This window comes from Talpa europaea (genome assembly GCF_964194135.1).
Source record: "Talpa europaea genome assembly, chromosome: 5".
NCBI classification, from domain to species: Eukaryota; Metazoa; Chordata; class Mammalia; order Eulipotyphla; family Talpidae; genus Talpa; species Talpa europaea.
This window is the reverse complement of record NC_140071.1, coordinates 70,959,311-70,974,094: the sequence shown is the minus strand read 5'-3', so window position 1 is coordinate 70,974,094 and position 14,784 is coordinate 70,959,311. Positions and strand designations below refer to the sequence as shown.

Here is a 14,784-nt window from a genome sequence, read left to right as displayed (position 1 = left end):
TTTCATATTTAAAATAGAACCTGTGGTCATTTTACTATAGAGTAGTGGTCAAAGACCTCAAGAATATGTTTAACTTGGGGGCTCTACCCACTCTGAAGGCACTCTATGCTAGTGATCTTTTCAAAACCACGGACATAGAAACAGAAACAAAAAGGTTAATTTAAGGAAAAAAAATGAAGATGGCCATTGCTCAGCATTTGACCATAGGACTGTCCAAAATTTTTAACATTTTATATAGAGTGGTTAGATTCTGATATGATTAAGTGTTGCTTGTTCTCACTGACATGTAAGTAGTAGAGTTGGAGAGTTTCCTGATAGAAGGTTAAGAAAGGGAATAAAAGAATTAGGAGAGTTCCAGATTTAAAACAATCTTCTGATATTCTCCACAAGTGGAGACTGCAGTAGCGTATGTTGTGTGTGCTCCTTTGAATTAGTGTGAATGCCCTGTTATATTAGGAGAACACCAAGACTTTGATACAAAGCTCCAATACTGCCCATGCCCTTTGGTTGTGGAATATATTTCCAGAGATGCTTTGTTATGTCTGCCCTCTAATCATTTTAGACAGTAACCATTATTTTCTTATGGATTTGATCTTAATGAAAAATAAATCTCATCAAGAATTGTGATGGAGAATTAACTGACTGGTTAATAGCTCACTGGGCTAAAAGGAGAACTTTAAAAGTTTGCACTTTGTTCTCTTTCTTTCCTTCCTCTTGACTTCACCACCCTTACATAGATTTATTAATAGAAATGTTTAAATTTTAGTTATTGTTGTTTTTGTTACAGTTCAGAGTTTAAGACGAAATTAGTCAACTCTGAGATCAAAAACTGGACTACATCCATTTTATATCTCCAGGACCTAGTGTATATCTGATGCTTGGTAAATAAAATAGTAGACCCTCCTGAGAAATTACTGTGTTTGGTTATGGTAGTGGAAGTTTTAGTCATTCAGAACCTCAAAGATGGTTGATATGAATGAGATCCTCTTAGATATATTGAGGTCTTCCATAAGTGAGTAGTTCACTCTCTACCTTTTTTCCCCTTTTATGTTTATTGGGTTCCTACTGCATGTTAAACATCAGAAGTATAACATTGGAAAAGTCACAGTTCCTGCCCTAAATATTAGATGACAAGTGAATAATTACAGTATAGAGGTGCTGTAAGAAAACATTATAGGGGGTCTCAACTACTGTTTAGGGGAGTCCTGGAAAGAAGAGTAGAAATTAGACGTGAAAGGTCCGTAAGCCATAAGAAGTTTGTACTCAACTTATCCGCAGGCGTGAATGATTACTAAGGTAAACGCCTTAAAAAGTTTCAGATTCTCATCTTTATAGGTAATTTTGCTACTTTATTTTTGTGTGCCAGATTTACACAAAGATAATGTTTATGATAATAGAAGGCTTTGATTTCATCTTTGATTTCTGTCAAAGTTTTGAAAAAATAAATCTTATCTGCAAACCACAGAAAGCTGGCAGGTGGCCTTTGAATACTGCCTACTCATAATGATCTAGTAATTGATAAATTGCTTTTGCAAGTCCTTTCTGAGAACTTGTGTTTGTAGATAACAGACCATTGAGTAAGGTCATTGTACTGACTATATCAAGTTGGCAATTTCCAATAGAAATGGTATAATATTACTGACTTCCTGACTTTTTGAATGAACTTATCCCTTTTAGTGTACGGATAGCATTTATACTTATATATTTTGCAACACTTTCATAGATCCTAAATTATATATTACTGAACTTTCTATTTTATATATAGATATTTTCCCAGGTTTCTGAAGGAATATGTCACCCTAAAATATGTTATTTTGAAAAATAATTATTATTAGCTGAAAGTAATTGGCAAAGGTACTAAAAACGCTTTTCCTTCCTGCTGTCTGCCTGAGAGTTTGATCTAAATTCTGCTATGTGAAAGTCTTCCATCTCCCCTTTCCATACTAGGAAAACAACTCTTATCACAGGAGACAAAATGTTGGCACTGATATGGTCAGCACACACAAACTATACTAAAAGAACCCTTATCTTCTAGTTGCTTTCCCCTATATATTTATTTTCTCATAATTTACCACCCCTAGAAGCCCAACCTCGACCCCTTTTTGGTCTTGTCATTTCTCCATAATATATCGCTATTAAAGTGGTGTATAGCCCCTGGTCTGATTACATTCTTTGAGTCTCCACTTCTTTTCTATGAATGCCTCTGTGCACATAAAATACAAAATATTAACTTCAAATTCAATATGTGTACTTTTTTGTCCTGTTCCTCTAGCTTTTTCATTTTAATTTTTTGGCTTCTGATACAGAACCTAAGAGGGTAGATGAAAAGCTTTCCCCACCTCCAAGAGTTGCGTATTATTTTAATGTTTACCATTTTGATATCTTGTCTTTACTTAGCTTTTCCTATTTAAATATTGACTACAAAATTGATTTATTTTTGTCACCTTTAGTTTTTTGATTAGTGGGTCTTAGCTCTGGCTGGATAACAGACTTGTCTGTGAGACTTTCTAAAGGACCTAGATTTCTGGGGCCCACCCCAGAAAAGACCAACTGAATCAGAATATATGGCAGTGGGAGCTGAAACTGTGTCAAAGAAAGCCAGAACCAGAAGTTAATTTGTTATCTGTTTAGGCAAGTCTAATTTGAGAACTATTGCAATGGGGGAAAGAGACATGGTATACAATCGGGCTTCATTCCAAATACAAGGCCAAGTGGGGATTTATAGCCAAGGAGTAGGGTGGATGTCAATGGATGGAAAATTACTAACAGGGGTAAGAGGGATTCTGGTGAAACCAGCTTACTGAAGGCTGGCCATAGTGATAAGTTTGAAGGTGGGATAAGGAATTTTTGAGAGTGGGGGTTTTCCCCTAAAAGGACTCAGCAGAATTCTTGTTAAAACTGTGGTAAGAACCAAGGAATGCCCAAGAGGTAAGCCTAATCAAAAGAGATCTGATAGGAGCCTGAGTGTTGGGAATCTTTATCAACAGCAATTACTATAAAATAAAACAAAGGTAATTCTAATCTATGCTTGTGTAGTTGAAAATTTCAACCTTATTCTCATAGCAGTTATACTTCATTTAGATTTTTTTTTCCTTGATCTTCTTTTTAGTAGTAACCTGATGCTTCAGTAAACATTTCGCCAAATTTCTTTTCTCCTTTAGATGTTTACTAAAGAGTTGGAGGAAGGAATAGAGCTAGATTAGGGTAAAGCAGAAATTTGTACCATGGCTCCAAAGGGAGACAAGTTTAGACCAAGTTAATTCTAGTATTGAAACAAACTTCAATAAATAGTAAAGGTCTACTGTGTTGTAGGCAGTGTTCTAGTTGGTAGGGATATAGTAGTGAATAAGGCAGACAAGGGGTTCTGTTATTTTCACTGTGTTCCTCCTTCATGCCAGACATAAGGAATATAACATTAAACAAGTAACATTCCTTTGCCCCCAATGATTTTACTGTTCAGTGGAAGAAGATAACAAGTGAATAATTATAGTACAGAGTTGAGGATGCTGTGGTCAAAGAATATACTACACCAATAAGTAAACAAGTTAGTTTCATATAGTGATAAGCAATACAAAGAAAATAAAAGGATATAATATTGAATTGTGGAAGACTTTATGACAGGAGGTTTAAGCTAAAATTGTCATTAATTTTGTTTTTTGTCCTTCTCAGATTTAAGTTCTAGTAATCCAGGCAGAGAAAGAGCAAATACAAAGACCCAAAGAAAATCAGCAGGATTAAGACAGTGTAGGTAGTGGGATGTTAATTCCTGTTAAAAGTGATTTCAAGGTTTGTGTTTGTTTGTTTGTTTATTGAGATAATATCAGTTTACAAAACTGGAGGATTCAGAGTTAAACAATCACAGATCACACCTCTTCAGGTGAATGTTATCCTGAGACACCCATCACCAAGGCACCCATAGTCCCCCATGATAGTCTATTCCTCCCCCGCACCCTTTGCTCTCTACCCTCCTTTTCCCCTTCTGGTAGCATCAGTTTTATAGATTTTTAGGTTTGGTTTTGGTTTGGTTTTACCTGACCTTTTGTTTTGCTTCTTTATAGTCTACATATGAATGAAACCATGCATTTTTCTTTCCCCATTTGACATAATTTGTTTAATACAGTCACCTCCAGTTCCAACTTGTTGCAAATGGCAAGTTTCCACTTGAGCAATTGGCTCAATTACCATTTTAATATTAAATTTTCAGATGAGGAAGACTGAGATAATTTGAGGGAAATCAGGGGAAATAAAAGATGCCTATTTAAGTAGCTTCTGGGTCTGGAACTTTATAGTAGGGTGTGTGTTTATGTGTCTGTGTATGTGGGAGGGAGAGAGAGATTGATTATCCCTTTCCCACCTTCCTTCTCTCTTTTTCACTCTACCTGGGTCTTTCCAAATGTCAACCCCTCTGGGTAGCCAGAAATTTTTCTTGTTGATCAAAGGCTCTTATAGTGATTATTCTAAAAGAAACCTGGGCTCTAGAAACATGCAGTTACTTCAGCTACATATATTGTTAAGGCAGTCACAAAGCCCACCCAGCTTCAAGTGGACATAGACTTCACCTCTTGATGGGAAGTGTATCAAAGAATTTGTAGAAATGTTTTAAACCATCACATTGCAGAGTCAACCATAAATTCATTATTTTTGAAGGTTAGTAATGTCTCCTTTTCATAATATTGTTAGACTATAGCTTATCTTTGGAATTATTAATCATATAATACATTTCATCTTTATTTAAAATTAAATTAAAAAAATTAAATTTATAAAATTGCAAACCATTTATTTATGCTGGAATGGTGAGTCCAAAAGTCTTCATGTGACTTCGTCACAGATACCTCACTGAATCCTGAATATATCCTATAATATGTATAACACATATAACCTATCAAATGAAATAAGATTGAAAACAGTAGAGTTTTCCATACTTTTGAAGTTGTTCAGAGTTGTGTAATCTTACACTTAAAGGACAAAAGAAGGGGTTTCATTGTGGTTGTTTGCTAGAATGAGTCTTAAATCGGTTGAATAGTAAAATAAAAATTTCCAGTGGCTGAAAATCTGAGTTTATGCCTTGTATATTTTATTTTGGGAACAGCAATATATTTTTTTAAAGATATATTTTATTTATTTACTTACTAACTTATTTTTTATTTTATTTATGCAAGAGCCAGGGTACAGTCTAGATGCGCGGGAGGGTGAAAGGATTCACCAGAGACAGAGTGGGGAACAGAACAGGCAGACTGATGAAATACATTGCTAAGGGGAGCAGCGGGCGAGACAGGAGAGGTCTGCTCGCCATGTGGATTGCTCCGAGGCCGCTGGGGATCGAACCGGCACTGCAGAGGCTGCACACAGCTTCATAGTGTTGCGCTTAACCGCCTTCACCACCAGGGAGGCCCCTATTTATTTTATACAAGAACTGGGGTACAGGCCAGATGCATGGCCTTGCCAGCCGGCTGCAATCAAACCAACACTGCAGAGGCTGCGGATAGCTTCACAGTGCTTGGCTCAACTGCCTGCACCACCAGGGGCGGCCCAGCAATATTTTTTAAGTTAAGTGGAATTTTAGAATTTATTCCTTTTAATTAGCTTCTGCTAGAAGGGGGAAAATAGGACTTTTTAAACAATATAAATGAATTTAACATCTCAAAATGTGTAATTATTATCCTGACTATATGTGACTTACCTTGGAAACTTTTAGAACAAACCTATGTCTAAGTTATACGCTCAGATATTCTTAGTTGACTTTGGGTAGGGTCCACATACAGCTATCTTTTACAGTTCTCCAGGAGATTCTATTATGAAGCCAGATTTGAGACCGTATTGGTCTTTATCCAGTTGATATTTGCCAGTGCTAATCTTGGTCTCTCTTAACAGGAAAAAAATGGAAGACCTGTCTGATGCTGCCGCTTTTGCGACTAGACTTAAAAACACTCTTATCCAGTACCATAGCATTGAAGATGATAAATGGCGAGTTGCTAAGAAAACGGTAAATTAGTTAAATTTCTTTTTTTTTTTTTAAGATTTATTTTTATACAAGAACCGGGGTACAGGCCAGATGCACAGGAGGGTGAGAGGATTCAACAGAGACAGAGTGTGGGGCAGAACAGGCAGACTGAGGAAATACACTGCCAAGGGGAGTAGCAGGCAAGACAGGAGAGGTTTGCTTCGCCATGTGGGAATCTGCCTGGCTGGCTGGGATTGAATCTGCCCTGCAGAGGCTGTGGACCGCTTCACAATATGGCGCTCAACCAGGGAGGCCCTAGTTAAATTTCTTTTACTGGGGTGTATCTTCTGTCTAATGAATTGGTTGATAACTTTCAAAAGGGTATGGGAAAATAGAGCCATACTTTAGGTGGATTTGCAGGATAAATAATGCTGATAAAGTCCATGGTTTAGTGTCTTACAAGGGAAGAAACGTAGTAATCCTTCACTGCTGTCATTAGGTTTTGGACATGAAACTAGTCTACTGGCCCAGAACCTAAAGAATAACTTTGCATGTAAACAAAGCATACTGTTCTCAATTGAAGAACGTATAATTATTAGTAGCTTGAAATAGTTTCAGATATTTCACCAAGTTTGTGAGGGTGGTTAGTAGTCTTTTTTATCAGTATGATTTGTTCAAACCATTGCATGGCTGAGTTTTGACAGAACCAACCCTAGGATCCAGGACTCTTCTAGTTAAGTGTTTTAACTGTTTGAATACTCACAATTTCTTGAGAAATAATAGAGGGAAAGTGTAGGAACTAATTCAAGGTAGCACTATCATAGTAGGTGTAAATTGTTTAATTTTAAGGGAAAATCTGAGCAAGTTCAGAATGATATATTTAGCATTCATAATGTCTTAACCTGAATGTGTCAGTAATGGTAAATAGTTAAAATTGGTTTGAAGTAAATGATTAGATAATGTCATCACTGTTCTTAGATAATGCCATCACTGTTCTTAACAGTATGGTATAAATTACTTGTCTCTTTGAAATTTTACTTTTTTTTTTTTAATGCAAAGACCAGTGATATCACCTTACCAGTTTTATATCCAGGGTTTCAACTGTGAAATTATTTCTGTATCTTTATTTTACTAGAAAGATGTCACAATTTGGAGAAAACCTTCAGAAGAATTTAATGGATATCTGTAAGTAAATTCTTTTAGTTTTACATAGCTCATAAAAATATAACTAAACTTGTCTCTCCCTGGTGGGCTAGGGGTTAGGTCTCAACACTATCACCACTATAGCCTGAGTTCATCCCTGGCCAGGGAGCTGACCCACATGGCACAGCAGACCTCTCCTGTCTTGCTTGCTGCTCCCCTTAGCAGTATCTTTCAGTGGACCCGCCTGTTCTGCTCCCACTCTGTCTCTGGTGAATCCTCTTACCTACTGCACCTCTGGCCTACACCCCAATTCTTCAGTAAATAAATAAATAAAATCCTTAAAATATATATATATAAAACTAAACTTTATAGACATATTTATGGATATGGATATATGTGTGTATATAAATATATATCTGTATACATGATCATTAAATGATAATTGGCACTAAAATGTGACTTTTGCTTTAAAAATTTTAAGCTTCCTGAGAATCACATCCTTATAAATTCAAAGTCTGAAAAATGGCCGTGCGTCTTATAGACATAGTTGTTGATATGGGAAGATGATAATAATGATATCAAATCTTAATTTCTTAGGATGATATATAAGATCTTGTTTTTTTCTTTCACACTTAGTACTGTAGCATATTTTATTCTAAGAATTTATCTTGACAAATCATTAAAAGTGGTTATTTAAGTACCTGTTTCTTCTATTATTGCATATAATACTTATAATATTGTATAAAACTTATAATATTTTAGTACTCAAAATCATATGCAACCTGAGTAATAAAAAGTTGAAAAATTATGAAATTATGAAACTTATATTTTATAGTCTTTACAAATCATCTTTTCAAATATTATCTAAAAACATAAGAAAATCCCCAAGATATAATATGAACAAAACAGGATATTAAATTAGCTATAGCAGAATTACAGATTGGTTTTAAATATTTGTTTTTATATATTAACATGTTTTTATCTAACAATTGGATATCTCTAAATTGCAGTTTTTATGTTCTCTGTTCTTTTTGGTAGTGGAACGTGAATTATTTCTTTAATCAGAAAAATAGTTATATTGTAATCTCTTTAATTTTTTTTTTTTTTTTGCAGTAACAATTCACAACACTGTATATAATTTAGGGGGTTAGACTTATTCCTCTTTAGAGGTATGTTACTAAACCACACCACCAAAGCATCCATAATCTTCCACCAGAGTCCATTAGACCACTTCTTCCTTTACTCTCTACCCTTCTCCCACCCCTCTGGTAGCATCAGTTCTTAAGTCAGATTTGTAGGGTTTGTTTTAATTTAGTTAAAAAATATTATGTTTTAAAGTCAGTGGATTCATTTACCATAGTAACTGCTGAGCTAAAGCCAGCCCTAATACTAAGTGAAATAAGTCAGAAGGAGAAAGATAAATACCAGATGGTGTCACTGGTATGCTCAATATAATGTGACTCCATTCAGAGTCAGATGTAAACAAGCTGAAAACCACCCCTGACAGCTGACTGCAGAGCTGAGCACTGCAAGGAGAGGAGGGTGGGGAGGAAAAGCAGCACAGTAATCTGTGGTGGTGGGCTCTGGATGAGCTGGTTTCAGGAACACTATGTTACCTGAGGGGGGCATCCACATATTACTTCAGTTGAAAAAAAAGTCAGTAGAGACAATTTCCTCGTGTAATTGGAGTGGAATATTAACAGCCTTGGAACTTGGCTCTTTTTAAACTAAAATTGTTGGCCCCATATATCATATAAAGATGTTCTGAAGTGTAATACCAAAGATTACATTTCCAGAAAGATAAGTTGTACAATATTTATGACAAGGACAGGGAAACTGGACTTGGAGTAAGCCTTGTAAGCAATTATGGAAGTTAATCTGCTATATAGTAATTTCCAGCTGATGTTGAAAAGTATGAAAAGTGCCAAGGGAACACTATGCTAATACATGGACCACAGATGTGTGTGTGCTCATGTAGTAATTTGCTTGTATTTGTTTTCATTGAGTATAATGTGTTAGCCATGGAGTTGTATGTTCTTCTGTTCTTCTGTATGAACTTAACTGCAGTATGTTTCTCTGTGTTTGCAAACTTGTTTGCTGATAAACTTTTCAGTTGTTATCAGTTCATCTCTGAAAAGTACTATGGTAAACTTTTTGGTACATGTTTCCTCTTACCCACATATGTGATTTACTTCAGATATATCCCTGGTTTTAGGAATAGACATCATCCAGTTTCACTAGACATTACCTAATGTCTCTCTAAAATAGTTGTAACAGTATGAGAGTCCTCTTTACCCTCCATGTATTATAGTACTAATTACTAGGTTTTAATCTCTGCCAACCTCAGGGGTTAAGATGGCATTTTGTTAGTATTTACTTGTTGCTAGTGAAGTCGAGCAACTTTTCTATAATGATTGACATTGCAGGAAAATATCAGTATATCCCTTGCTCATCTTTTCTTTGCATTGTTGTTTGTCCTTCTCATTGACTTGTAAAAATTAATCATATATCCCAAGCCTTAATCATATGTCTGTTCATATGTATTACACACAAAGTCTCCCAGAATATGACTGTTGTATGCAAATTTTAAATTTTAATCATTTTGTATTAGTTGTGTTTCATGTTTTATAGATTCAAGAAATTCTTATTTCCTAGGTTACAAAGATTGTCACTTACATATATTTTTTCAGTGTATTAAAGTTTTCCATTGTGGTCTTTAATATATATGGAATTAATTGTTTTGAATGGTAGGAATTTAATTTTTATTTTTTCCATAAGGATAACTTGAATCCAAGCATTATTTATGGACTAGTATATCCTTTCCCCTTTGATGTGTAATGCCACCTTTGAAATATGTTGTTATTAAATTATTTAGGGCCTCCCTGGTGGTGCAGCGGTTGAGTGCTGGGCTGCGAAGCTGCCCACAGCCTCTGCAGTGCCAGTTCAATCCCCGGCCACCAGCGAGGGTTCCACATGGCGCGCAGACTTCTCCTGCTGCCCACTGCTCCCCTCAGTAGTGTGTTTCATCATTCTGCCTCTTCTGTTCCCCGCTCTGTCTCTGGTGAATTCTCTTGCCCTCCCATGCTTCTGACTGTACCTAGTGCTTGTATAAATAAATAAATATATCTTTAAAAAAAAATTATTTATGAGCCAATTCCAAGGTATTCTATTTCTAGGTGATCTGTTTGTTTGTTTGTTTGTTTTTCTGTGCCTAATACAAAGTTTTTAAAAGGGTAAAACATTTTTATATAAATAAATAAAATAAAAAATAAATAAAAAAACAAAATTAACAAGCAACTATAAATCAGAGACATTCTGCAGGGGAGGGAAGAGCACATGCTTGAATTGGTGGTGGAAATTCTATGGGATGTAGATGTACACCTGAGAGGAGAAAGCAAACATTGTATAAAAATGGACAATAATGTAAAATCTATATAAATGAATTACAAAAAAAGGAAAGAAAAATAAATTTGAGCAGAAGAAAAATAAAAAGGGTAAAATATGTATATACTAATAACACGTTAGAGTATAATCAAGAAAAGAATAGCATGAAAAATAAATGATACAATCTCTTACATGCCATTTTGGCTGTACCCATAATTTGAAGGCTCTTTACTGTGTTCATTACAACAATAATATATTCTTCAGCTCTCTTATTAGATTTAAGGACAAATGGTACATGCTGATATGATACTTGATAAAACTTAATAAATCAGAATTGTTGAGATTTACTCTCCTTAAAAAAAATCTTCATTGTTGATCTTTTTGAAGTGAGCTATGAGGGCATGCCGACATTTTTCATGCTAATAGCATTTCATTTTAATATTTTTTTCTCCAGCTTTAAAGCCCAAGGTATCGTAGATGATGTTGTAAATAGTGTCATAAACCATATACGCCCAGGGCCCTGTCGTGTGGATTGGGACAGCTTAATGACTTCCTTGGATATTTTAGAGCAATTTGAAGAGGTATTTTCTTGGAATCAGTACTTCAAAGTGTGTGTGTGTGTGTGTTTCTGTGTGTGAAAGAGAGTATGTGAGTATGAACACATGCATTTACTTATATTCATTGTATTCATTGCTTTGAGAGTAAGTAGTCATGACAGAGGTCTCACAGGGGAATCGTTGTACATTTTAAGAAGCATGAGTCTCTTCATATTAACTAATGACTGCGAGTCAGACCTGAGTTTGTTTTCCACAGTAGTTACACCCTTGCTGCTTAAAAAAAATTTACCAGAATCTATAATTGTAAAACTGTAGTTGAGGTTTTAAAATTTAAAATTCCAAAAACATCACCTCAACCATCATATTTAAATTTCTAGGCAGATGTGTGTAGGTTTTCCATTAATAGTAAACCAAAAGCAAAATCTAAATATGACAATGTTAACTGAAGACATTAGTGAATTATATCACTAAAGTGACTTGTTTTCTTTGTCTATCAATTTGTTTATTACCATGTTTGAATTTCTTCATTGAAACATCTGGTGTTTTAATCAAAGTATTTGTGGATTTTATCTTAAATATCTATAATCTGCACTACCAGCTTCCATGTTGAATGTCATATTAGATAAAAGACAGCTGTATTGAATTAGACATTTTGGATGCTGTGCAACTTCTCTGTGCTTTTGATTATATGTATTATCTTCATGTCTTTATGGTAGTAGTGAGACATAGAATAGAAATATAAATCTTTCAGAATTACCATAAAAATTATTAACTATAATTATTGCACATTTTAAATGCCTACTAGTTTCTTACAAAAGATTAACATAATAATTGAGTCTATCTGTTTACTTTAGTAGTAACACCTATTATCCATTCTCTTTCAGAATTGTTGTGTGATGCGTTATACTACTGCTGGTCAGCTTTGGAATATAATTTCTCCAAGAGAGTTTGTTGATTTCTCCTATACTGTGGGCTATAAAGAGGGACTTTTATCCTGTGGTAATAATCTCAAAATTTTATGCTTTCTTCCATTTTGCTTTAAGTATTTGAAATTTCTTAGCTGGATGTTTCTTTCTATGTAAGATATGTATTTTAACCTTCATTCTATAGTCACTGAGCTTTGTAAATGCTACACCCTAGGAATTAGAATGACAATATGAGGAAGGGTTTTGAAATACTTCTGACAAGTGTTTGTTCCCAATTTAGATGATAGCAAATAAATATGGATCTCATGACTGCCTCTAGGAAAAGGATCCAATAAATGGATTTCCTTCTAAGGGACACTAGAAAACAGTTTTTGGTCATATGAATAGGAAAATATAGACTTGGTTTGTGTGAAAATATTTTCCCTTTCTTGAGCTGAGAATTTTTTTTCTTTTTAAGACTAAAAATATTGTTGTTAAGGGCTCCTGATTTCTAAAATATCTATTTCTAAAATATCTATCGGGCCTCCCCAGTGGTGCAGTGGGTTGAGTGCCACACTGTGAAGCTGTCTGTAGCCTCTGCAGCGCGGCTTCAATTCCCGGCCGGCCAGGGAGAAACCCACATGGTGCCGCAAACCTCTCCTGCCTACTGGCTGCTCCCCTCAGCAGTGTCTTCAGTCCATCTGCCTGTTCTGCTCCCCGCTCTCTCTGGTGAATTCTCTCACCTTCCCATGCCTCTGACTGTACCCCAGTTCTTATATAAATAAATCTTTTAAAAAAATCTAGGTAGATAGATATAAAATGAAATATAGCTAAATTAATATTTTTATATATATAATATATACTTGAGTTTGCAGTTATAGGTAAATCGCTCCTTGTTTATTCTTAACTAGCCAGTGCCAAAGTTGGATATGGTATAGCCTATGGGGAGTAGTGATAGTGCCTTAGGTTTGATTATTGGCACCTGGAGGCTTCTCTGCTGCAGCCAAGATTTGTAGTTTCCAAGGAGTTACCAAGATGACATGATGTCATCTATACTGAAGGGATTCAAACTTTCCCCATTACCTATCTACTGCCTCCTGTCAGAATTCTACTTGGCAATTATCTTTTTAATTCTTGCATAATCACTCTTGGAGCTTAATGTTCATCTACATGCACTAGAAGGAAGATATTTAAGAAATCTGGTATCTTCAGTGAGCTTTAGACTACTGTCAGTTATTGTTATTAAAATACTATTTTTAAATTGTGTTCTAGGAATAAGTCTTGACTGGAATGAAAACAGACCGGAATTTGTGCGTGGCTTTAACTATCCCTGTGGCTGGTTTTGTGTACCACTTAAAGACAATCCAAACCAGAGTCTTTTAACAGGCTATATTCAGACAGATCTACGTGGGATGGTTCCTCAGTCTGCAGTGGATACAGCCATGGCAAGCACTTTAATCAGCTTCTATGATGATTTACGAAAAACCTTACAAAAGGCGTAATACATCAAACTTGTATTTAGCTATAAAAAAAATCATCCTTTCCTCTCTTCTCATAGCCTCTAGAAAAATTTGGGATGTTTTTGATTTATTTTATCCTAAAGTAAGTAGCTATATAAGAGAGGGCATTTCAGTTTTGCAAACATTTATTTGCACATTGTTTTGTATGGCATTGTGTCCAGGAATGGAGAGTATGACAGAAATCACAAGGAGTAGATATAGTTCTGTAACACAAACACGTAAGAACTTAAATAGTGCCTCGGTATGAATATTTTGGCTGCTGGGAAATTAGAGAAAATACAGCTTCATTCTTTGGGGTTAAGTAATCTACTTAGCTTTATAAACATTTTGTAAATATTTTAATTTTCTTGGAGGGTATTAGTGCTCTACTTGTGGTATGCTCTATGAGTTTGCCAATATCTTAAACTGAGAAAGAAATCTCTACTCTATATTTTATAAAAATAAATTTCATTGTCCATTGAGTTATACTACTTTAAGTATTGAAAAGACCAGGAATAAGAACAGAATAGATATTATAGTAATTTCAGGTACAATTCAAATGCAACTCAGATTTGATACCTAGAAAGCATTATTTTGTGAATATATTTTTAAAATATATTTGTATCTTTTGTGAATTTAATTTGAGAGTCTTAAGAGCATTTATGCATGAATAAGACTGTATGGAAAATGGCCAAATATGTGCTGGAGTCACCACATTGATTATGATGTAGTCTGGGTTGTGTAAAAGGAAAATAATCACTTTAGAAAATCACATTCAATTACTGTTCTATGCATGTGTCAGTTTTAAAGGTATCTCTCAATTTGCAAAATACTACCTACTTCATAAACTTTCACAATTGTTTTATAATTTCAGTCTGGAATTATAAAAATGCACTTGTAGATGTATCCAAATGCCTAACTAGAGTGAGTCTTTTCTTACTAGAATGGACTCATAATAAGTCCTCTGATTCTATGGCTGCCTTAAATGAACATTCCTAAATGATTTTATCATTCTGAATAATTCTCTTGACTTTTGAACTAACCACCCGGTTTACCTCTAAAATGAGAACTTGAGGCAATGGTATGTGTATGCAAATTTTTGTAGGGATTTATGTTGGTGTACATACATACATATTGAAATTTGTTTCAATGTTCTATGTGAGTTCATTTTGTGTTATCAATATTATTGGCTTTCCATTGATTTTTTTTTTGTTAATATGGGTTAAAGTGATATTTATGTGTTGAGCTACAAAAAGCACAAGAATGCATCATGATCAAGTGCATGAAAATAACTTATTTCAAGAACTGACAGTGTACAAATTATATTATATTCTTACCTTGCTAATAGCTTTTTC

At 34.8% G+C, this 14,784-nt stretch overlaps 1 protein-coding gene across 1 annotated transcript; it reads left to right on the top strand.

The window, feature by feature from the left end:
• Positions 1–5,844: 5,844 nt before the first annotated feature.
• Positions 5,845–13,432, top strand: STARD4 (StAR related lipid transfer domain containing 4; the record flags this gene model as incomplete). The annotated part of the gene is made up of 5 exons (XM_084233088.1): positions 5,845–5,983; positions 7,077–7,126; positions 10,923–11,049; positions 11,910–12,024; positions 13,203–13,432. Exons 1-5 carry the CDS (start codon positions 5,879–5,881, stop codon positions 13,430–13,432), a joined length of 627 nt encoding a protein of 208 aa, XP_084089214.1. The 5' UTR covers positions 5,845–5,878.
• Positions 13,433–14,784: the final 1,352 nt, after the last annotated feature.